The sequence below is a fragment of the Coturnix japonica genome, chromosome 11 (genome assembly GCF_054131305.1).
Source record: "Coturnix japonica strain WE chromosome 11, WE-NBRP24, whole genome shotgun sequence".
Classification (NCBI taxonomy): domain Eukaryota; kingdom Metazoa; phylum Chordata; class Aves; order Galliformes; family Phasianidae; genus Coturnix; species Coturnix japonica.
This window is the reverse complement of record NC_140673.1, coordinates 18,547,645-18,570,084: the sequence shown is the minus strand read 5'-3', so window position 1 is coordinate 18,570,084 and position 22,440 is coordinate 18,547,645. Positions and strand designations below refer to the sequence as shown.

General features: G+C 38.1%; 1 protein-coding gene and 1 long non-coding RNA gene across 8 annotated transcripts in view; both read left to right on the top strand.

The window, feature by feature from the left end:
- Positions 1–7,970: 7,970 nt before the first annotated feature.
- Positions 7,971–22,440, top strand: part of PTGFR (prostaglandin F receptor) — a 60,529-nt gene continuing 46,059 nt past the window's right edge. For 2 of the 7 annotated variants that reach the window (XM_085512256.1, XM_015870440.2), the window contains exons 1-2: positions 8,231–8,370; positions 9,404–10,251. In XM_085512256.1, coding sequence (XP_085368382.1) covers positions 9,463–10,251 — 789 coding nt within the window. In that variant the 5' untranslated portion in view covers positions 8,231–8,370; positions 9,404–9,462. Of the gene's footprint in view, positions 8,079–8,230; positions 8,371–8,451; positions 8,567–8,651; positions 9,019–9,403; positions 10,252–22,440 lie in introns of those variants that run through there. The other 5 variants (XM_085512257.1, XM_015870439.3, XM_015870442.3 and 2 more) reach the window with 4 other exon arrangements.
- Positions 11,705–20,328, top strand: LOC146759048 (uncharacterized). Its single transcript, XR_014933028.1, has 2 exons — positions 11,705–17,222; positions 18,268–20,328. It is a non-coding gene; the product is annotated as an uncharacterized LOC146759048 (long non-coding RNA).

Here is a 22,440-nt window from a genome sequence, read left to right as displayed (position 1 = left end):
CTCTCTACTTGTCAGCAAATAAAGTTGCAGAATATCAGCGCATGGACTTGTAGTAGATGTAATTTCTCTTTAATGCCCTTTTTCATAACATTGTCTCAGAACTTGCTGGTCCAGTCCCTCTCCAAATGCATTCTGCTCTCTTTTCTACAGTGGAACTCCAGCAATGCTATTCCTGGAAATATGATCTCATTAGTTCACTGTTTATCAAACCCTGCTAGTTATCAGGAGTGACTGGTTTATTGAGTTTTCAGAGATAAATTATCTGCTTGGCTTATGGCTATATCTTTACAGATTCTATTAATTCAGTAAGAGCTTATGGCTACATGGCTGTCTATCACAATGAAAATGAAATATCTTCTAATTAAAGATATAAACTTGTTTGCCGCCATTCTTCAGCGTAGATATTACTCGAGGTAAGCCAACACTGTGAGAATTGCTCATAATAAAATTAGATCATTCTTAATTAAATATCTCTACAGAGAGACTTCTTCACATCATAACTGAGTGTTTTTCACTTTCATTAAGAGGAATCTATTTCTCCATCCAACATTGCATTCTGCCAGGAAATCCAACTGCTTTCATTTAGTCGGAAACCTTGAGGCTGAGTTCCTGCACAGGACTGTGGTTTGTTGTTGAGTCTAAAGTTTAAAAATCACACTTTGCTTTAAGATACCAGTAATTTTAGGAAAAAAATGTTGTGGGGATATAAAGCCCTCACCAAAATTAAATCTGCTTGCCTAAGTTATTTCTTTAATTTCTTTCTGTTTACTTTGATATATGCAAACAAAAACAGTATTTCTCAACATTTTTTGATGATAAAGTGTAGGGATAACTTTTTATCATTTCCCTGTAGCAATCATGTATTCCTGCGTTTCTGCTGAAGTGCACCTGTGGTAGCATGGCTCAGAGAGAAATGCATCTCTCAAATGTAATGTTTATCCAATGTGAGACTGAGTTTTGTGCTAATCAGGTAGCATTTGTATTGCTTGCAACCCAGAGCCCCCCGAAGTTAATGGAAATCTTCCCATTGCTTTTTAATGAATGTTGGTTTTTTTTCTGATAAAAATAGTAATGAAGGTGGGGTTTTTTTTTTGTTTTTTTGTTTTTTTGTTGTTTTTTTTCTTTTTTTTTTTTTTTCCCCTAAGAATATGAAAAATGCTGAGAGGTTGAAAAAAAAGTGAGTCCAAAAATAGAAAGAAGCTCCCTACTTGTAATTATATGTTCTGATTTGAGAAATTTCATTGATAATTAAATGTTCCCTGAAAATATTCTGTAATCTGTAGTGAAGTGCATGCTTTACAATGTGTTACAACAGAATGCTTATGAGTATCTAACCACGTGGCATACATTAAATGACAGCACCCTGAATGCTTAGTTTATTTTGTAATTGAAAGAATTATATTAACATCTTTAATAAAAATGCACAAAAACACTACTGCATAGTTTGATGAGAATTTTCTTGGTGAGAACTTTCATCAGTTTCAAAGTCCCATTTTTGTTTTGTGAACATCTTTCTGTTTTCTTGAGGAAAGTAACATTGTCTAATTTTCTTTGACTACAGCTTCTTGGAGACACTGCAGAGTTTTGCCAAGCATCTACTGCCGGGAAGCTCAATACTCTGGAACATAAAACAGATGGGTAATAATTACCTTTATATATCCTTTTTTCTCCCCCATCATAAAAACATAAATAACTTCTTTACCACTTCAAACATTTGTTAAAATTGAATTTTGGAAGAAAGAGGATAGAAAAAATCTGATGGTATAAAAATGTGAAGGTTACAATGATGACTGATTCCAAGTAACTCTCTTCCATCATTTTTACTGACTTTTATAGGAATTTTCCTGTTGTGATCTCAACTTTATTTTTTTCTATCTGGAAAGTAACTTTATAAATGGACAACATCTTCAGAAATCCTTGTTTCTTACTGCTTTATTTTAACTCATTGTATTACTCGTTATGTTAGACAAATTCTTAGTAAGTAAAGATTATTTTATTGGCACTATTAATTTTTAACTATCAGCTTTTTATTAAGTCTCAAAAATGAAAAAATATTAGTTTGTGGATTAATGATTACAATAATTCTTTGACTCTTCTGTATGCTTCATATGTTAATTTCTATTTCTGCCAAAATTTGTCTTCTCAGTTTTGGATGTAGAAGAAATGATTAGAGCACTAACTCAGAGTTGGAAATAGAAGATACAGGATTCCAAGATCAAAGACAGCGGATGTAACGGCTGGAAAATCTTCATAGATGAGGAAATATACAATTAGAAAACTATGAAACAATTTATATAGTAACCCATAAAACTCCATCAGTTTATCTCCTTTCACATTCACAAATGCAAATGGATAATATGTTAAAAAGATGCTTTTGATTTTGTTCTTAAATGCAACTGTGCTATTTCTTGATACTTTTGGTGACTGGAATCAACTGATATTATTCTGATTGTGACTTTGTAACTGAATTGGAAATTAGACAATTGTGTAATTTCCAAACAGCAGCATTAATTACATGTAATTAACCAGAAAGGAAGGATTTAAGTCAGCTGTGGCTTTGATTGCCCTATCTGCTCACAAGAAATGAGAGATGACATTTTTCATTTCTTTGTGAGTTATAAGTTTCAAATATCTTTTTACTCTTGAATGAATTGGAATAGATGTATCTGAAACTGAGAGCATCATATTTCATCCTAATTGCCTGAGAGATGCTTGGCTTGTCAGGGCTCAGCATGGCATAGCAGATGATGATACTTGACAGTGAGTTAAGTGCAAGGACTGCTTTTATGTTTCCGGGAAGATCACTTCAGCCTCTTCTATCAATTTATTCATGTTGACTGCAAACTCTTCAGGAGTGAGGCCAGTTCTACTGTTCTTACCATCCTAATCATGCACTGCTGTGAAATAAGCTGCAAGCTTTCTCTTGTTATCTGTATTCCTCTAATATCTTCTCGAAATTCTTCAGCTTTTCACTGACTAGAAAGAAGTAAGAAGTTTTAGATGGGGTATTACACAGCTTACGATACATAAACTATTCCATGTGCAGATTGTCATGGAACAGGATTAGGGATGTTGTGGAGTTGTATGTACCTTCAGCTGTACCTTCTGTAGGGCTGAGACTGCTGAAACCCTTGTAAAAGTTCTTCACACCACTGGACTTGCCCAGCAGTAGGTTCTGATATTTTCTTTCCAGCCTTTTAACAAAATTAATGGGACACATTTGTCATAAGTAGTAAGAAAAATGGGATGGAAGAGTCTTTCTCTGTGTTGGATGAGGGACATATGTCACAGGAATTTAATTAGTTCTGCTGAAGGAAAATAGAAGCATTTTTCTCGTTAATTTTCATAAACCTTGTGGTAAATCACCCCTGTTAGGGGTGGAATTAGCTCTTGGAGAAGAGGAAAAATGAATACAGTAGGGATATGTCAGGTGCTCATTACAGCTGGTTAGTGGAGAAAAATTACAAAAAAAAAACAACCAAAAACAAGTAGTCTGGAATTACTCCTTTAAAAATAAATAAATAATGAAACCATAGAATAGTATTTTAAATGCAGTGTGCTTCTCTTCTTAATTAACTAAATTAGAAGCCTCTTGGATTAGCCATTCAGTCAAATTACCTTTATCAATAACAATAATATCACCCTTTACAATAAACCTTAGATGTAAGCTTTCTCCACATAAAAACATAATTTATTTATTTATTTATTTATTTATAGACAAAAGTGATATGTAGACCACATTTCTCAAAGGCATTCAGAATCACAGCTTTAGAAAGAAGAATGCCTCTTTAAAAATGCTGGTTCCTAACTGTGCAACTATTTATTGAAGTTTTGAGAGAATCCAAATTTTTTAAACTTGTTTGAGAACATGGTAATGTCTGAAGAGATAGTTCTCTCTCTCTATCTAGTTGGCTAGACCAGAAACTAAATGGTGGATAAAGAGCATGTCTACTGGACCTCTTAAGGAACTCTTAATGACTGTGGGTCTTTGATTTCCAGTATTTTATTTCTCCCAAGTCATAGTGGAAATTCTTTTTGACACTGACAGAAAAAAATCTTTCATTTCAGAATATTATTAGAAATATTTAATCTGTCAAAACATCACCTATTATGTCCTTGAACAAGAAAAGGACTAAATAAATAGTACCACATATCTTGAAGGCATGCAGCTGGCATATCCCTAATGAGATTTATTTATGTAATGGACTTACTTTGACCATTAAGTCACATGGCATAAATAAAATAGGTTAGGACAATTTGAAGGAAATGATTTCTTTATTTAATTTGACCTGAGCAGAATGATTGAAAAGAATACTTGATGAAAGATCTTTTCAGGCTTGGTTTTGCACTGTCTCCCTTCTGGAGAAAAGAAGAGAAAATGAGTTCAGAAGAGAAAATGCTTCAGTATTTTGTATCACTTTGTAAACTGTTTGTTCTTATGTGTTAGAATATTAAGGAGGTGACTCATAAGAGAGAACATTTTGTCTCCCATATTTAAGATGGACAAAAGAAAATGATGCTGTTGTTGTGAGTAGAACAGTAGTTCCAGACTTGATTAAGCCTACTCATTACAAATTACTCCAGCCTCAAGAGTAAAGAGTCATTTCAGTAGTGGTGATGTGTGTTTCCCTTGGCCATGGAAGGATATGGGTCTGTGGAGCCACAGAGAAGTCAATAATTCATACAATCATAAAGACACTCCTCCATTATGACTGAATTGTCATTTTGGACCTCAAAAAATATTTTTCCTATTGTTAAATGTACTATTGATTAAAGTGAGCAAAATGCACACCAGATTCCAAGATTCTTGAATGGAATGCTTCAAAATTAATTGATTTTTAGGAACAACACTCTCAAATTATCCCTGTAGCCAATTTTTAAAAGTAGTTAAAAGATGTTTAGTGGCACATATTCTCTATGATCACATTGCTGTTATTTTGTTCTTCTTGCCTCATTTGTAAGGGAAAGACTTGTACAAAGTAATACATAAAACTGTATGGAAGAATTTCATACAGTAGGATTTGCATCATTGCACATTTATGCAATGATATAATAGAAAAAGTGTTAAGAAAGTACCAGATACACAAGGTGTGTAAATGAAGAAGAGAGAATTACTATCCTCCAGTTCTTCCAGTTATAAGCCAGTTAGGTGTTGTCTGTAGTAATCAAATAATCTTAGGGTGTCTGTATGTGATTAAGATAAAAGTCTGTCAGTGAGTGGGAATGAATATAAATCAATAAATTTGTGTAATTAATTTCAGTAGTCAATAGTAATATTTTGCACTGGCTGGCATGATCTGTTAGTGAATCATTTGATCAGTAACTAACATCTTCATTTGTATGTTTATGCAATTGCTACTAAGAACAAATGTGAGTAAGACTGGAAATAATCATTTATTTATTCATTTTGTGTTTCATAATCTGGCTTAGGCTGAAAGCTTCGGGGTTTAGATATTTTTTTCCACTTGTCTGCAAAGTTTTGTCTCCACATTAGACTGCTGGATGACAGGTGCTTGAGCTCGGTCCTTCTGTGTCAATGCGGTCTGGCTGTGACAGTAAGGTCCAATTCACCTCTTTCAGAAACTCAGCTCATGTGTTCGGTCTGCTCATCAAGTAATTGCTTTGCAGGCCTGCTGCTATCTCAGTAACAATCTGTTTATTTGGAATCAGTAGGCTCACCATCCATTTGATGGCCAAATTCTTTGGCGAAGCGGGTGCCTCTGAACGGACTTCTTGGCTACTTGTGACAGGATTAAGATCTACATGGAGATGGAAAATCTGTCTTTGCACATGGTGAGAAGATCCACAATACAAATATGAGTGTTCCAAATTGTAGCGAACCTCTATTCCCCACTCCACCCCCTTCAAACTTCACAAGGAAACATTGTTTTCCTCTTTGTTCTGTCCAAGACAACACTCACCTCCTTCAGCAGTTGACGAGACATGTCTTGATATCTAGCAAAAAATAACTGTACTTCCTTGCTGATAGGAATGTTTAGAAAATATCATTATCCACAGTTGTACTTCCAGTAAGAGCAAACAGTCTTTTTTTAGATGTCAGCAGGTGGAAATCTCAGCAGAAGGATGCACAGTTGTTATGATTCCTGATGACCTTTCTTTTTATTACACTCTGATAATGAATGATGTTGGTGTTTTTAACCTCCAAGACCGATTCAGGGCTTGTTACAAAACACTGTTAATTTATATTTAGCTACCTAAGAATTTCCTCCTTTAACTGCACGAGACAATGTCACAATTCAGGCAACATTTTAGCCATAATTTGCGACTGCTTTATCAACTTCTTAATGGTGAAACTAAATCGGCTGAGAGGTATTTAACTGAATGACAAAGCCACGACTAAGTTGATCAATACATTCTGATGAACCACACCTCTTTTCTTTTTCCCTTCCCTTCCCTTCCCTTCCCTTCCCTTCCCTTCCCTTCCCTTCCCTTCCCTTTCTTATAGAAGTGTTTTAATATATTTTAAAATGATTATTTTGAATATGATAGGATACTGGGAGCATGTATTTTATGTGCTTCCTTCAAAAACAGGCAAATTCAGGATTCCAAGACCACACTTTTAAAGAGGTATATCACAACTTCTACTGGATGATCCTAGTGGTCTTTTCCAACCTTTATGATTCTAGGAGTAAAGTGACCCTTCCACTCCACCCTCACAATGTGGCTCTGTAACACAGCTTGGGCAGGGACTGCTCCCCAGGGATACAGGAACTCCCCCAGGACTGATGGCAGGGACTGAGGTGCAGCTGTTTTGCTCACTGCTTCTGTTTGATTTGTAATAGGGAACAAGGAAAGCTGATCCTCATCAGTACAAAAATGCTTAAATCTGTGCTATGGCATTTTCTGCTCCTCATGCTGTGCAGAAGCAGGGGCTATCTTCTGTACCTGCTGTCTGAAAAAAAAGACTTGGGTGCTTATGTATTATGTACTTACTTTCCCAACACTAATTCTTATCCTTTTCCACCATTTCACGCTGAAATTTCACGCTGCCTCCTTTTGGCAGACCAATGCTTTCCTTAGCATGCACTCTCTAAGCCTGCATTTTTCTTCCCTACTCTAACCCACGTGTTGACACACTTCTCCTGACTTTTCTCTTTGGCTTGAGCTGCCCAGTAACTCCTGCCTGCCAGGAACTGGGCCTTGAATTCACTTCTTCCTTTCCAGCAGAACTGCTCCTCATTTCAGGGGGGAGATGAGTGAAGAGATCCAGCTAAAAAGGAAAGGCATGGCACAAGCTGCTTGTAGTTAAAACGTCTGTCTCTTTTTATTTCTGGAGGAGGAAACATAAAATAAATCCCTTTTCTCTGAACTTCAATGACAATAATATGTTTTGAGATGTTTTATATTATACCATGTTCTTAAAAAAAAAAAAAAAAAAGGAGTTTTTGGGAAATGATAGGTATCAATCAGAAAAAAATATGGTCATTTTTCTTGTGTAATAAGACACTGACATCTGACAGGCAGAAGGTCTTTTAATCCTTTTTGTATGTGACTTCAGGTACTGTTTGAACGAACGGATTTAGCTGGTTTTTATTACCTCACTGGTGAATTAGGGAGAGGCAAATTGTATCTACAGTATTCAATAAATGAAGGTAAGCAAAACTATAATGTTCATGAATTTTCATTTTAAAATTTTATTTTTAAATAGTGCTAGGAATAATATAAATGAATGCTGTTTCTTAATGTAAGCAAATACAAGTTTTGCATCCCATGATGCACTCGCAGGGCTGTCTGTTCCTGAGCCCCCTCTCTACTGTGAAGGGGTGTTTGGGCAGAAGCAGTGAAAAGTGAAGGGGCACCTGGCAGTTAACAGATGCAGGTCCTCAATTGCCACAAGAGCTGTGCAGCTTTGGATGCAAAACCGTGGGCAACAGCTCATCCTACCAAGTGATATTGTTGCCTTATGCTGCGATGCGAAGAGGCAACGTGGCTCTTCCATTACCAGATACCACGGTTTGCACGCAGGCACAGCAAGGCAGCACCTGCTCTCGGCTGGCATGCGAGGGATGCTCTTCTGCATCATTCCCTATGCCGGTCTTCGATCCCAAGCCATAGAGGTAGGGGCTATGCTCAGCGTCTTCGAGGCCCGAATGCCCGAAGAGGGCTGGGAAAAGGTGACCCTGGGCTGGGGCAGGTGCTGCACGCCCGCTCGGCGCACCAGCGATATCGCCCTCGCCGGGGCCGGCAGCAGCGGGAGGAGAGGGAGGCCGGGAGGGAAGGCGGAGGCGGACGGGAGGCGGGCGGCGCCGGGCTGTCGCCGGGGGGAGGCGGTGGCAGCGGGCCGGGCGGCGGCGGCAGGCCGGGTACCGCGCTGCGCCGCCGCGCCTCTCCCGGCGCAGCAGAACGAAGGTGAGCAGGGGGCGGCGGTGGCGGAGCGGCGGTGGCACTTGTGCCCGGCGTAGTGGGGCGCTCCGCCCCCAGCACCGCCGTACTCTTAAGGGCGCTGCTCGGTTGCGCTTCCCCGCGGTTCCGCTGTCCTCCACGTGCCGGGCGCTCGGAGCCTCGCGGTACCGGAGCTGCCGCGCTGGCAGCCCTGGGCAGGGAGGTAGGGAGAGGACGGTGCTCGGTCCGGGTGCGTGCCGGCTGCGCTCTCCGTCGGCGGTCCTTAACGCTTGTAGTATCGCTGGCGTGGGCTCAGCTGCTTTCAACGGATCTGTTTCAGTAACCGAGGCACTTCACTGCCTCTTTGTGTTATGCGCTGTTAAAGCCTACTGGTTCTTTCTGCATGGGGAGTTTTTGCCATCAGGAATGTCCTGAGATGGGAGATAAAGTGTAGAGTAACTCGCAGAATTGGCTGTTCTATAAGTGATCTCTTCAAGTCCAAGTTCAGGGAGGGTACAGATTCGCGGGAGGCTTAACTGCCAGCTATGTTAAAGCTTTAAAACATCGGATTGTGAGAGGAGAATGACTTATAAGATGTTGTGACATTGTTTTGAAAATAAGCACTTTGAGAGAAGAAAAACAGCGTGATTATCATCTCAGAACATTCCCAATCCGGTATTTCATTTTTGACTGTGTTCGGGTTGGTGAATACTTTCATTCTTGGAGTACGTTACAAAAACGTTTGTTTATATACATAGTTTAACCACAAGAATATACTTATTTCTCTGATCAGATGTACATGTACGTTACATATATAATATATTTTACTTGCAGAAAATATCAAGGTACTGTAAAGTATATCTACATTGAATAATGCATGCAGATAATTACTTTATCCTGTGGCTGCTGCACTATAATATGATGCCACATAGTAGCACTCAGAGAACAGGAAAATTAGATTTGTACCACAGACTAACATTATGGGATTTCTGCTTCAAATGTCATTCGAACAATGGTATGCTTTTTACACTGTATATGTCTTATTATTTTTAAATTACAGATGCCTTCTGCTTGCAAGGCTGCTGAAATGTGTTGAGCGCTGCCTCTCGTCTCCTAACCATGAACAATTCAAAATCACCAGGGCTGGCTGGATTTGGAATCTTAAAAAACACAACCTGCCACACAGAGAAGAAGATTTCCGTTTTCTTTTCAATAATTTTCATGACCGTGGGAATCTTGTCCAACAGTCTCGCAATAGCAATTCTCATGAAAGCGTATCAGAGATTTAGACAGAAGTCCAAAGCCTCGTTTTTGCTTCTTGCTAGTGGCTTGGTCATCACTGATCTCTTTGGCCACCTCATCAACGGAGCCATCGCAGTGTTTGTGTATGCATCGGACAAAGACTGGATTCGTTTCAACCAGTCCAACATTCTTTGTAGTGTTTTTGGCATCTGCATGGTTTTCTTTGGTTTGTGCCCACTTTTCCTGGGCAGCGTGATGGCTGTTGAACGTTGCATTGGAGTCACCAAGCCAATATTTCACTCCACAAAAATGACTTCTAAACATGTGAAAATGATGTTGACTATGGTATGTCTGTTTGCTGTTCTTATAGCTTTGCTGCCTATTCTTAGGTTTAGAGCCTATCAAATTCAAGCATCGAGGACCTGGTGCTTCTATAAAACAGAACATGTTGAGGACTGGGAAGACAGATTTTATCTCTTACTTTTTTCTTGCCTTGGGTTACTGGCCCTTGCTATTTCATTCTTGTGCAATGCTGTCACAGGAATTACCCTCTTAAGGGTCAAATTTAAAAGTCAACAAAGACAAGGCAGATCGCATCATTTTGAAATGATCATTCAGCTCTTGGCTATAATGTGTGTTTCTTGCATTTGCTGGAGTCCATTCCTGGTAAGAGCCTAATGTGTTTGCCAATTTTTAATGCACATCACTGTATAACGCTTATACTTTTTATCTCCAGGTTTAAAGGTGCTTTTGCTGTGATAATTACTCCATCCGTATTTTAACGTATTTATTTTACAGCATGTTGCCTGTGATGTATGTACATTTGCTTCTATATCAAAATTAGTAATTATTCTTTACTTCTGGTCATAAGTGAAATACATTGAGCAAGTAAAATGTGTAGGGACTGTGAATACTGGTGCTGTGAAGCAGACAGTGGTAGCAGAGGGGTAGTGGAATAATTTAAAACAAATATTGACCTCGTCCAAAAATTCAGTGAAATCTTGGAGTGGCAATTCTATTTAGTCTGTACTGTGGTTCCTGTCAGTTTTTATTTATGCTAGCCTGTTCTTTGTTATTATTACAGTTTACTGCTACTTGCGAACTATGCTACAGAAGATAACAGTTAAGAACATAAAAATTCTCCATTCCATTAGCAGGGTATTAAGGGCTTTGCTTTAGAGTTATGCAAAAAACAACAGCAGTTGGAAGTAGGTTAACGTAAAAATTTGATTCAGACCCGATCAGACTGTGTTTGTAATCCAGACAGATCTCTAGCAAAGCTGCCCTGTGCACTCAGGGCTTTCTCAGCTATGCAGGCTGTAACTTAGGGCTCTGTGCTAATAAGTGCTGTGGCTCTTCTGAAGCAGTCGGTGGTGCTCAGGGTACTGTGTGCTGTCAGTGAGTGGTCTCAATGGAAATGGGATTATGATGTGGCAAAGAATTTGACGGCTCCTGTGTTATGATGGCTTTTTGAAGGTGTTTAATGATGTAAACCCAACCAAAGCTGCTCTATTTTTTCACTAGGGTGTGAGAGGTTAAGTCACAATTAATATTAAAGCTCAATTTGTATCCTAGATACAGTGATAGTTTTTCTCTGACGTGAACAAGGAATGAATTTGGTTAGAGTTTACAAAAATAGAAATTTAAATCTGAGAACTGAATCAGATCCAGTCATATCTCATCTGCTCACTGGCTTTCGTGTAATGTGGAGGTACCTGAGCTGCTTCTAAATAGAATTCTAACAGCTGCAGCAGCTAGGTACATCTGGCAGATAGCAGCCAATTAACCTGCTGTCACAGGGAGTGTTGAGATATGCCTATGCCTCACTGAAATGCACAAACACTGTCACTTGTGTTCAGCCGTGACAGAATTTCCCATGCTTCCCTGCTGATTTTTCTAGAGTTGCTCTACAACATAGTTGAAATTCATGTTAGCTTTTGTCAGTGTCCTGATTGCTGAATGTGCAGCATAAAGTCATCAGAGCAGTCCAGCAAGCTCATATAATGACCTTACTTCCAGTAACTTCCAACACTTCAAAAATTCATTTGGAACAAGACACGGAATGGTTATCAAGAAGAGCAACAGAAAGGATGGCTTTAATTTTCATGGGTAAACAATATTTTATCCTTCTATGACATTTATTTTCATACAAATCAACTTTCCTTAAAGGCTGCAGTTACTTTGCTTGTCAAGAGAGAGCTATAGGTATTTTTCATTAAAAGAGATATTGCCCTTCATCTAGGTTGCAGTTTACAATGAACTTCCCAGCAGGAATTTTTTTTCAGAGCCTTTATAAAGCATGGTGGTCTCATCAGCTGGTGATACAGATGAGTGTATGGTTTCTTCTTTAAATTCGGTGCTTGGTAGTTTTTGAGAATGGGTTGCAGGTGAAGGTTATGCACAAGTGATTCTGGTCTATTTATCAGGTGCTTTCTGTGCACTGTGAGCTCTCAGTGCTTTACTTTTACATTGCTTGAACTGAGGTGCACCAAACTATCACCAAAGTCAGCCCATTGGTATGAAAAAGAGTTTTGCACTATGAGCAAATAAATGTGAGAAATGAGAAGTTTAAAATTCAGCGTAAGGCAGGATTCTTGGAAGTAAGTTTTAAGGAAGTGAACAATTACTGTGTTAGGCAGAGAGTTTGGGAAGTGCAACAAGACCTGGTCCTTGGTGTAGACTTAGCTATTGTGACTGTAGAATATGCGTCAAAATTAACGATCTGAATTGCAAACTTTCTCTTTGCTTTGAAAGCATTCTGCTCAGAAATCAGCAAGAGAACTGTAAGCACTGTGTTAATGCGGCAAGCTTCATTGAACAGCAGTGAAGCATACAGATAGAGTGGAATAAAGTTTTGCTAAGATCGTACTGCTAAAGCACTGCAATGAAGAGATCCAGAATTTATCAATGTGTATGATTTATGGTGAATCGCTGATTCAAATCTGAAACCTCTCAGTGTGAAATGTATGGTTTAGATTCCTTAGTTTAAGCAGCGTATGCTTACAAAAGTTAATCTCGAAATTAATATATTCACGTGTCCGTAAATGAAATCATTTGGCAAAATATCTAATTACATGTTTGTTTTGCATTCATTTGACTGTTTAATTAAGGTGAAATCTGGAAGTCAGTATTAGCCTTTGAAGCTGAGAATTTTGCCCATGCCCTCTGACACGTGGAGTGTATATGATAAAATGTTATTTGAGAGTGACTCACCCCTGTCTAAACCAAAGCAATTAGAAACCAAAAAAACATTTTGAAGAGAAGGCAGAGGAAGGTGATATAATTTATCTCACATGTGGTTTGAAAATACCAGGGCTGGGATTTATTCAAAGTGATTCGCCATCTGACAGGGGTTTATTTTTCTTCTGTTTTCAATCTAGCCTGGTGTTACGTCAATTGTCATGTATGCGTGGATAACAAAAGTGCGGATAACAAAAGTCTATCCAATATTGTAATCTGGTGCAGATTTACTTCAATGCTGCATTTTGATACATATGTGCACACACACGTTGTGTGTGTGTATTTCAAGTGGAGTTATGTATCCAGTCACTGTCCTTTGTTAAAATCTCCCTTAAATGGCATTAAACAAATCACCCTTCATAGTGTCTGGTGTGGAAAAGAGCTCACAAAAATCAGGTGTGTATACGAAAAATAATTAATAATATAATCTGTCACCATCTCCATTTTAAGACACCTGGAGATCTGAAGTGTTTTGCAGAAACAGAGACTGTTGTTTAGCTGGGACTGTTGGACAGGGTCTTTCTTCTGATTTCTTCTGTGAAGCTCTCTTTTTTTCTTGTTAGCTCCTCAAAAATGGGCAACTTTCTCACATTCTCTGCAGCTGTGTAGGAGTCCTTCCATAAGGGAGTGAGGGAAAGAAGGAATTTATCATTTAAGGAATGTTATTCCTTAAATTCCTCCGTAATTCTTAAGTATATACAGCAAGGGTTCTGTTGGCTGGGACTTTTCAACCTGCTTATTCCTTTGTGGGGCAACATTTATGTTGTTTTGAGGAGCTGAAAGGGTGAGGAAACTGACACAAAAGAACAAGTGAAATTCATGAGTTTTCCAATAATCTGTGTGGTCAGTGATTCACAGAGACATGTTTATTCTTACAATCCGAATCATTTTGTTTTGTGATGGGTAATTCCAGGAATATATGTTCCGAAGATAGTAATGTCGACTTCTATGTGTAATAAGTCATAGGTTTTCATCCTTGCTTGTCTCAGGGTATGTGAATTTTGTTGGATAAATTTGGTCCCGAGGGCTTGGATTCTCAAAGTAAATAGCTGGGCTGGAGCATTTTGTGACAAGCACTGATGATGACATAAATTGTTTTATAAAGCTGGCCTGCCGTGAGACAACTTGGCTTTGGAGCTATGTTCATTTGAGCAGATCCTGACTTCAGTACAACAGGTTCTCTGGGGCTAAACGGATAGACATATTTTAAATTATATTTCTGTGGAAGCAAAGTGAACTTCCTGTAATTATGGACAGGACAGGTTTATTTCACAGAGAATTTGTCTACAGGAACAAATTATGATACAGAGAAAAGTTTAATCCTTTTCATGTGTGAAACATGTGTTAGAATGCAAAAAAATACTGTTACATTTAAGTTATTCTTCTTAAGATCTTTTTATTCCTCACTGTTATCTGAATCCTCTCATTCTGGTTTCACCTCTCCTTTACTGCAGAAAATAGCCACTTCTGTTTTTCTTCTCCTTTTTATTTTTCTTATTTTATTCTTTTTTTTTTTTTTTTTTTTTTTTTGTTGGAAAAGATCTCAGCTGTTTATTTCATACAATTAAATCCACTCTTGTTCAGCTGCTATTTTTACTACCTAGGTTAATTTTTAGCAGTCACTTCTCATGTCATCTCTTCCCTTAACAATTTGTTATTCTAATTGTGTCTGAACTCTGACTTGGTGTCCTCCAAATACAATGAGGCTCAGTGGTTGCTTTTTGTGTATCTAGGACTGCACTTAGCTTCCAGATTGTTGAATCAGTCCAACCAGAATTCCGGTCTTAGTGGCCCTCCAGTGGTAACAATGCTGGAGGAGGTAAGAAGGGCAGTGCTGTGTTGAAGGGGTGGCTCTTAGTGCAATATCCTTTCTCTGGCCTCTGAACCAGTTGTTCCACTGGATATTTCAGGTGCTGAGGCAAGCTCACGGTTGGTATGTGATAAAGGAGGCTGGTGGATTGCAGGCTTTTAAAGTAACTAAATTCTAGGCCATGTTGTTGCATATAATAGAGGGCACTTTTCTGTAGAAGGCAATCCTTTGTGCATGTCATTTTCATGTTTTTGTATGCGTACTCACATATATACATGCATAACAACACTTTGCCAGGAGTTTATACCCAAGTAGCACTTGAAGAGTCTTAACATATTCTTTTATAAGCTGTCTGATTTTCCTTTATACTAATGTATGCTTATATGTGCAAGGGGGATCATTTATATGTTCTCATTGCTTTCTTAGTGCTGTTTGTCTCCAAATTTTGTTGATTGCTTAAGAACTTAAGTTACTTAAACATTCTCATGTGCTCTCTGGTTGGTGATTTTCATAGTTGAAAGATGCAGTAGACACAAGTTCCAGGATGCTGGTCCATGTCTCACCAGTGGAGCCCTTATAGTTGAATGCAGGGCAGCCTCCTGGCTCTCCTGGGTGGCTGCTTGGCCACAGCCACTGCTGATGGGCATTGCCAGTCAAAGCTGCAGGTAGCATGAGCTTGCTTACTGTACAGGCACTGTGAATTTTAGAATCATGGAGTAACTTATGTTGGAAGAGATCTTGAAGACCTGTTCCAACCCCCTGTCATGGGCTGGGTGCCCCCCACAAGATCAGGCTGCCCAGTAATCCATCCAGCCTGGCCTCGGGAACCTCCAGCTGACACTGAGGTTTGTGTTGCTGAGGTGTCGCTATGCCATTCCTAACATGCTTTGTAGGCTGAAAGATTTATGAAATTAATTGCTTCCTTTGGAGATTAACAAGACACAGAGAAAAAGAACACACTGATTTTGAGTGAGTAATGCTGAAATGATTAAGCCCACCTAAAATAATATTGAATTTCAAAGACTCTCTTTTAGCGTTGAGAATAATTCTGTTTGTGTTTTCACCTTTTGCAGTTTGTAGAGCTTTTAATGTCTTTGCCTTTCTGAGAAATATGATTCATTTTTTAAAAATGTTTTTTACTGTGAGCCAGGGCTTAGTTTATCACAGACTACTTAGAAAGTCTCTATTAAATGTGGCTGTTTGTAATGCAAATGTAAACGTTTGCCTCCCTCTCACAGAAGTCAGGCAGTTGAGCAGTTCTCAACAGTGAAGAAGAAATGAACAGTAGTCAGCATATTGTCCTGTGGTAGGGATGGAAACCAGGAAGGAAAGAAGATCTGGAGATGACAGGTTGTCCTCTACCAGTAAAGACTGGAAGAAGCATAATTATATGTTTTGTTATTTATGTTTACTTGTGCTGCTTGGAAAAACTTATGTAAAGCCTTTTTCTGAAAATGCAGTGCCACCAGGATGCAATGACTTGACTTTGCTTTGGAGAGATTAAGTAGGGCAGGCAGAATTTCAACCATGTGAAAACATTTTATTTTCAAAATAATGTGCTACCGGTTTTATTTCAGATTCTTCTTTCTTGTTCCTTAAATTTGAATTTTAACTACAAAATTGAACCATAGTAGTCTGTAAATTGAAACAATATTTCATTCCAGATAGATGCCAGTGTCTATCACAGAAAATTTTTATTTTTATTTTTATTTTTATTTTTTTTTCCAGTTTTGAAGTTACCATTCAAATTCTGAAAACCTAAACCAAGCTACCTCCCCTCTGTTCACTTGGTATGCTGTGATAGAAATAGAAAGTTTGAGGTACTTTCCAGTTTTGTTTGATAGGAGTGGACTCTCCCTGTTTCCTAGGTATGACACTTATTCAGGCCTTTTTTGCTTGAAAATATTGTGCACTGCATAACCGTTTTTGGAAAATGGCATACACTGGATAGCCATTTTTGGATTGTTATTTTAGGAAAGATCTTTCTTCTGTCTATCAGAAGCCTTTAAATGGTAAACTTCTGGTGGAAAAGCCTCAGGGACAAATACACTCACATGGAATAACTCCAGAAACTCACCAGGTTTCATAGGACAGACTTCTGTGTGCAATACATATTCATATATTTTGTAAAATAATTATTGTGTTATTATGATGTTAATTCTTATTTATAATCACTATGAAAGATACTGCTTGTTAGCAGAAGCTACTTATCTCAGTAGTGTAGAATCTGTTAATGTCTGAGAGAATACTTTGGTTCCACCTCTGGGAAACAGTCTCTTTTAAAATAGAGCAATTCTAATTCAGTTCTTTTCATTCTCGTTTCATCTGCTTTTAAGACTTAAATTTATCTGTGAATGCTGCTCCTAGAAATCATAATGATCAGGTAGCAGAACATTGCCAAAATGACACTACACAAGCAGTTATGCTGAAGTTTTGGTAAATGCAGTTTATTTTTTCAGATTCATTCTCGTATTGGATGAAATGAAATAGCTGAGGAGGAGAACCTGAGTTGTGCTGTAGGCAATACACCACCTTTTGCTGAAGGATACTTCTTATCTGTTACTATTACAGACAGAACAGGAGAGAGGTGAAGAGTAAGCTTTTTCTCAGGAGCTCCTCTTAATGAGCTGTATGAAGACTTTTTTGTGTCAAAATGCAGGTTTCAGCATTGGAGCTGTTTCTGCATGTTTGCTGAGTAGTGCATGAATACTAAACTCCCCAAACCCAAGAATTACTTTCTTATTGGAGAACCAGAAGTTAATGTCTGATCTCCAGCTGCTTGCCATGTCAGACCTGTGTGCTGCCAGCACTCGCATGTACCTGACTCCATAAAATGGTGTTAAACAGTCCATGCGAGTGATAGCAATTCATTGTGTGATTTACAGTGTATTAGTGTATTAGAAATAAAAGCGAATCCATGTAATAGTCACTTATGTTTACCAGGAATGTGGGTTTGCAAAAGTACTAAGAAATAAATAACTCTTAAGTGGAGATTTGATTTTTAGTTTCCTCTCCACCTAAAAGGTCATCCAACTGCACAGCAGTCCCTTCTAATTTATTTTCCAACCTTAGAAATAAAAATATTTTAAATTAAATATTCCAATTTTGTAAATGTAATATAAATTTATTAGCTCTGGTAGTTCATTTCATAGCTTCTGAATGCTTTTCTCTCGAGTGATATATGGAATAAGTTATTTAATAAGGGAACACTTTACACCTTCCTTTGCCTCCAGCCAGATTTGTAAATACAGCAAATCAGACAGCATGAAGTCAAGAAGTAACTAGTGTTCCAGAGTAATTATATTGTCAGCTAGCTGAACAAAAGTATGTGTAATTTTGAGGAGGAGAAGAGAAGGGAGAAGGGACCATCAGTTCAATATTGAAATATCTGGATTCTTTTGAAGAAACAAAGAGAGACGACCTGGAATGTTTTGTTCAAAGCCAAGCTGAGTTTAGGTTACTGTAGGTACTATTCAAGTGGAAAGCTGACAGAAAATAAAAGCTCTGGTCTTAGTTAGTGTTTGCTAGTATGCACACACCAGACATTGCATTTCTGCCTTACAGAGAGCATGATAATGCCAAATCTTTTCAGGTTCTGTCTACTCCTCATTTGTGTTCTTTCTCTCCCATAGGGGATTGTGACTCTGGAAGGGAAGATGTCTTGTACTGCATTTAACAGAATATTGAGTAAGCTGACTTGTATCCAGTGCTGTTTAGGAGAAAGGGATTTGCATGTTGGATTCAACATAGGCATTCATGACAGTGATGAAATATAACAACTCTGCAAATACTGAAAAAAAAACATGGACTTCCTTACCTTGATGGAAATTCTCATAAATGCTTTCAGTGGAATCCTAAAGAAGTTTAGGAAGGTCTGTAAGGCTCCTACAAAGAAATGGAGACTAAAGGTTGACCAACTACAGGAGAATTTCTGAAATTTGTTTACAAACAATGGAATTTGCCTGTCTGCTCTGCTTTCCATGCCAGTCTTTTGGTGACAGGATTTTATCTGGTTTCTTGAACTTAAGGATAGAACCTGTTTTTAGAGTTTACAAGCTGAAATGTAATACTAAAGTTTGCCTTATTTCCTAACTAGCTTTAGAGTCTGTGTCTTGTTTTGACTGACTGTCCTTCAGTCCTAACAGGGATGTAACCGATCAGCACTGCCATTTAGAGATCCAATTGGAAGAGAAATTAAAGACAAGCTGTTTATATTTGGAGAGTGGTGTGAAGCTCTGGAGCTATTTTTGTTTTTCTTTTCATTTTCTTGCACTGAGCTCTGTACCTAAGGAAAATGACAGTTCTCTAATGCTAAATGAAAGATGCAGTTGCAGAAGTCAACAATTCCAAAATGTTCTTAAAAACTTTTTCATCTGACATTTTGGATTTTGAAAAGTAAGCTTTATTTGTAGTGAAACCTAAAATTGGAAAAAATAATTGAGTTTAATGCATTGTGTCAAAGCACAAGTTTGGACTTGTCTGTATTTATTCTGGGGTACATGGAGGACTTGGGTTGTAACTTAAACCAGCACATGAGTCAGAGAAACTTTGTTTAAAAAGTCAGTGTTTTTAACTAATGCTTTTAGAGCTATTTTCCTAAAGAAAGTTTGAATTGTATTGGTTATATCAAGTAATACTTTCATTTTTATTTTTTTTTTTCATAAGCCAGGGAGACATATTACAGCTGTATCCATATAAGCATTGTGTAACTCAGCAAAACACTATTTGGATTTTCACATTACTAAATATGTTAGAAAATGTCATGAGTTACATTTCTTATTTAGCAGCTGGGGATTAATTTTTTGAGTCATGCTGCTGAATCTGCATGGCTATTAAAATCAGTCGTATAGATCAAAGGCAACCAGATAGGGTGCAATCATGTTGCGTTTCCCTCTTTCTCTCTGTCTACAGGCAACAGAATTCCTTAATTGTATTAACCTGATAAACCTGCAGGAAAGGAAAAAAAGCAATTTGTTCTTTGAATTGGTTTCTCAGCTTGGACCTAATTATTCAGCAGTCTTAGCCAAGGAAGAAGATTATTGACACTTCTGTGCCTTCAGAAGAGGTCTTGCTCCCAGGATTGAGCATTGTAGCAATCTCTGCTTCCAGTTCCTGACCTGGAAACTTGTGCCAGTTGTGACGTGACTTTCTCATACCTATGGATCAAAACCAGACTGAGGTTTTGATACAACTGAAAACTTTAAGGGATGGTAGTGCATGAGGCCTTCTAACTGTTTATGATTTCAAAATGATTTGAATTTAAAATTAAATAAGGATGAATATTAAAGTGTAATAGTAATAATTTATAATGAACTTAGTCTATGTTCTTCTCTTTGTCCTCTGTGTTGGTGTGTGGTTGGTTTCGTATGCCTGAAGCCTTCTTACATGTTGTCTTACGTACGAAAGAGCTCCCTGAGCAGTGCAGACTGTTTAAAGGAGTGGATCTGTTTCAATTCGTACCCAGAGATGAGATGATGGAGCCATCTCTGTCACTGCTGCTACTCTGCTGCGTGTGCTTTAGGGTAAAAATACTTAGGATTATCTCATGCTTGGAGCTGGATTCTTACTCCATGCCTATGTAGAATTCTCAGCCTGACAGATCTTCAAAAAGTTGGTATACTGCTTTATGATAGCTTTAGTTCTCCCCCCCCCCGCCCCCCCAAATTAAAAAATAAATTATAAAAAAAAAAAAAGGGTATAGTTTCTTATTTCTGAATAACACTACCAAATAATTTAAGAAAATACTTATTTTATGAAACAAAATCTGTAGATAACACTTTATCTCAGTACTTCCAATAATGGGATTCACAGCTGATTTGCTTAAGCATTTGGCTATGTGCACAAGATGTACCTTCTATTTGCTACTTGTACTCAAATGCATTATTCTGTGTACATCCAGTGTTCATAAGACAGAACTTAAATGCCCCAGATGAAGCTTATCCAAGTATCAACATCAATAAAATTATGTTGGTTGTTAGATATTGCTTTAAGGACATCCATTATCCAGACAGAGTTACTTAGTGTTCAGTCAGCAAGTTGAACAACAAATGAGTTTATTCACTTAGAAGTTAGTAATACCGAGTAGAAAGTAATCTCTCAAGTTTGCTAGACATGTAAGAAAATGATAGTTTTTCAACATACAGATGCAGCTATTCTTCTTAAGTGACCACCTCTGCTGCCTTTTTCCTGAGCATGGAATGCATTTGGATTTGGCACTTAGTAACTCTGCAGAATAAGGGAGAAGAACAAATGGAATTTTGAAGTACTCACAGAAACATCAAGAAGCAAATTAGGAAGCTGTATATCTGTATTAAGCCAAACATGCTATATATCAGATAAGAATGCTGGTCTGAACTCTGTTGTGTTGTCCTTTGCTGCCAGTTCTACTTACACGAATAAGGAGTTCTCCATCTGAATTTGGCTTGTATTGGACCTCTAATAAATAAAATGTTGGACTGTCTTGAGAAAATGTCCCATGCAAAAGTCAAAGGAGTTGTCTAAGTTTGGGTGGGCTGCTGATGTCAGAGAGGAATGCACCCAACAGTTGTGGGGTGAGAGGCAGATTCAGTAAACTGACTTGTAGTTATTTGTATTGGCATGGTGCTCAGACATTCCTCCCCCTCTGCTTGCTGGTTCCCAGCTGTGCTTCTGCCAGTCTTACCAGCTTTCCTAGGAATGTTCCTGTGGGCTCTCCTCTCTGCTCCCACAGTTGTCCATGCAGAAACTCTTAACCAAATGCCTAACCAAGCAAGCACAATCTCATTTTATGCATTCACTCTGTTTTGCATGGAAATTTATCCCCAGGTGTGGTGACCTGAAAGATGCATACAGGGCCTAGCAATATTGTGGATTATCTTGAAGAAGTAAAATGGGTTTGCTAGAATCTTGAACGGTAGCTTTTTTCCTCTCATTCATTTTTTATTTATTTTTATTTTTATTTTTATTTTTATTTTTATTTTTATTTTTATTTTTATTTTTATTTTTATTTTAAACAATGTATCTATGAAAATAGGACTCTGCACTTGTACAGACTAACCCTACCTCTCATCACTCAATAAATCAGTGTACTTGTAGCACCAGTTACAAAATATCGTGTTTCTCAGTTACTTAACTGTATCACTTTAAATGCTTTGGAACTGAAAGCTGTACAGTGTTTCATCTTTCTACCAAAAAAGTCTTCATGTGCTTTTAGCATTAATAATAGAGAGAGATAATTTACCATCCTCTGTCACATTCCTGGCTTTAAACAGTTGGGCTTTCTTCACACAGGAACTCAGGTTACAAAACCTCATAGGCGGAAAGCCTACAGAGGTCTCTGCAGGGCAGGAACTCCAACACTGTATGTTTCAGTTGGGCTGGTGTTTCAACACTTAGGCTGTAGCTCTGCAAGGCTGGAGGCCAGACACATCTTACAGAGCTGTGTTGGGCTTGTGTGCCCATTGGGTATCCTCTGCCAGAAGCAATCCTGCTCTCTGGACTGAGGAACTAAATGGTAGTGGGTGGCTGTCCATGTGCAGCATTTCCTTTGTCTTTGAAGGCAAATGAGACGCTCAGTGCTGGCAAGAGGAAGGATATTGGTGGCTTTTGTCACCATGGCTTAAATTTTCCTAGAAATGTAACCTCTTATTTCTCTTATATCTGTAGGGTAAATAAATCATTATTGTGCATTCATTGTGATGAAATCAGCGTACTGTGTTCTTTATGCAGACTTTCACTTTGGAGGTATGAAAAAGTAAATACTCTTTGTAAAAATGTTTTGTTCTAATGATATCCTCTATCCTTTAAAAAATGCAGCTCTGAAAGTC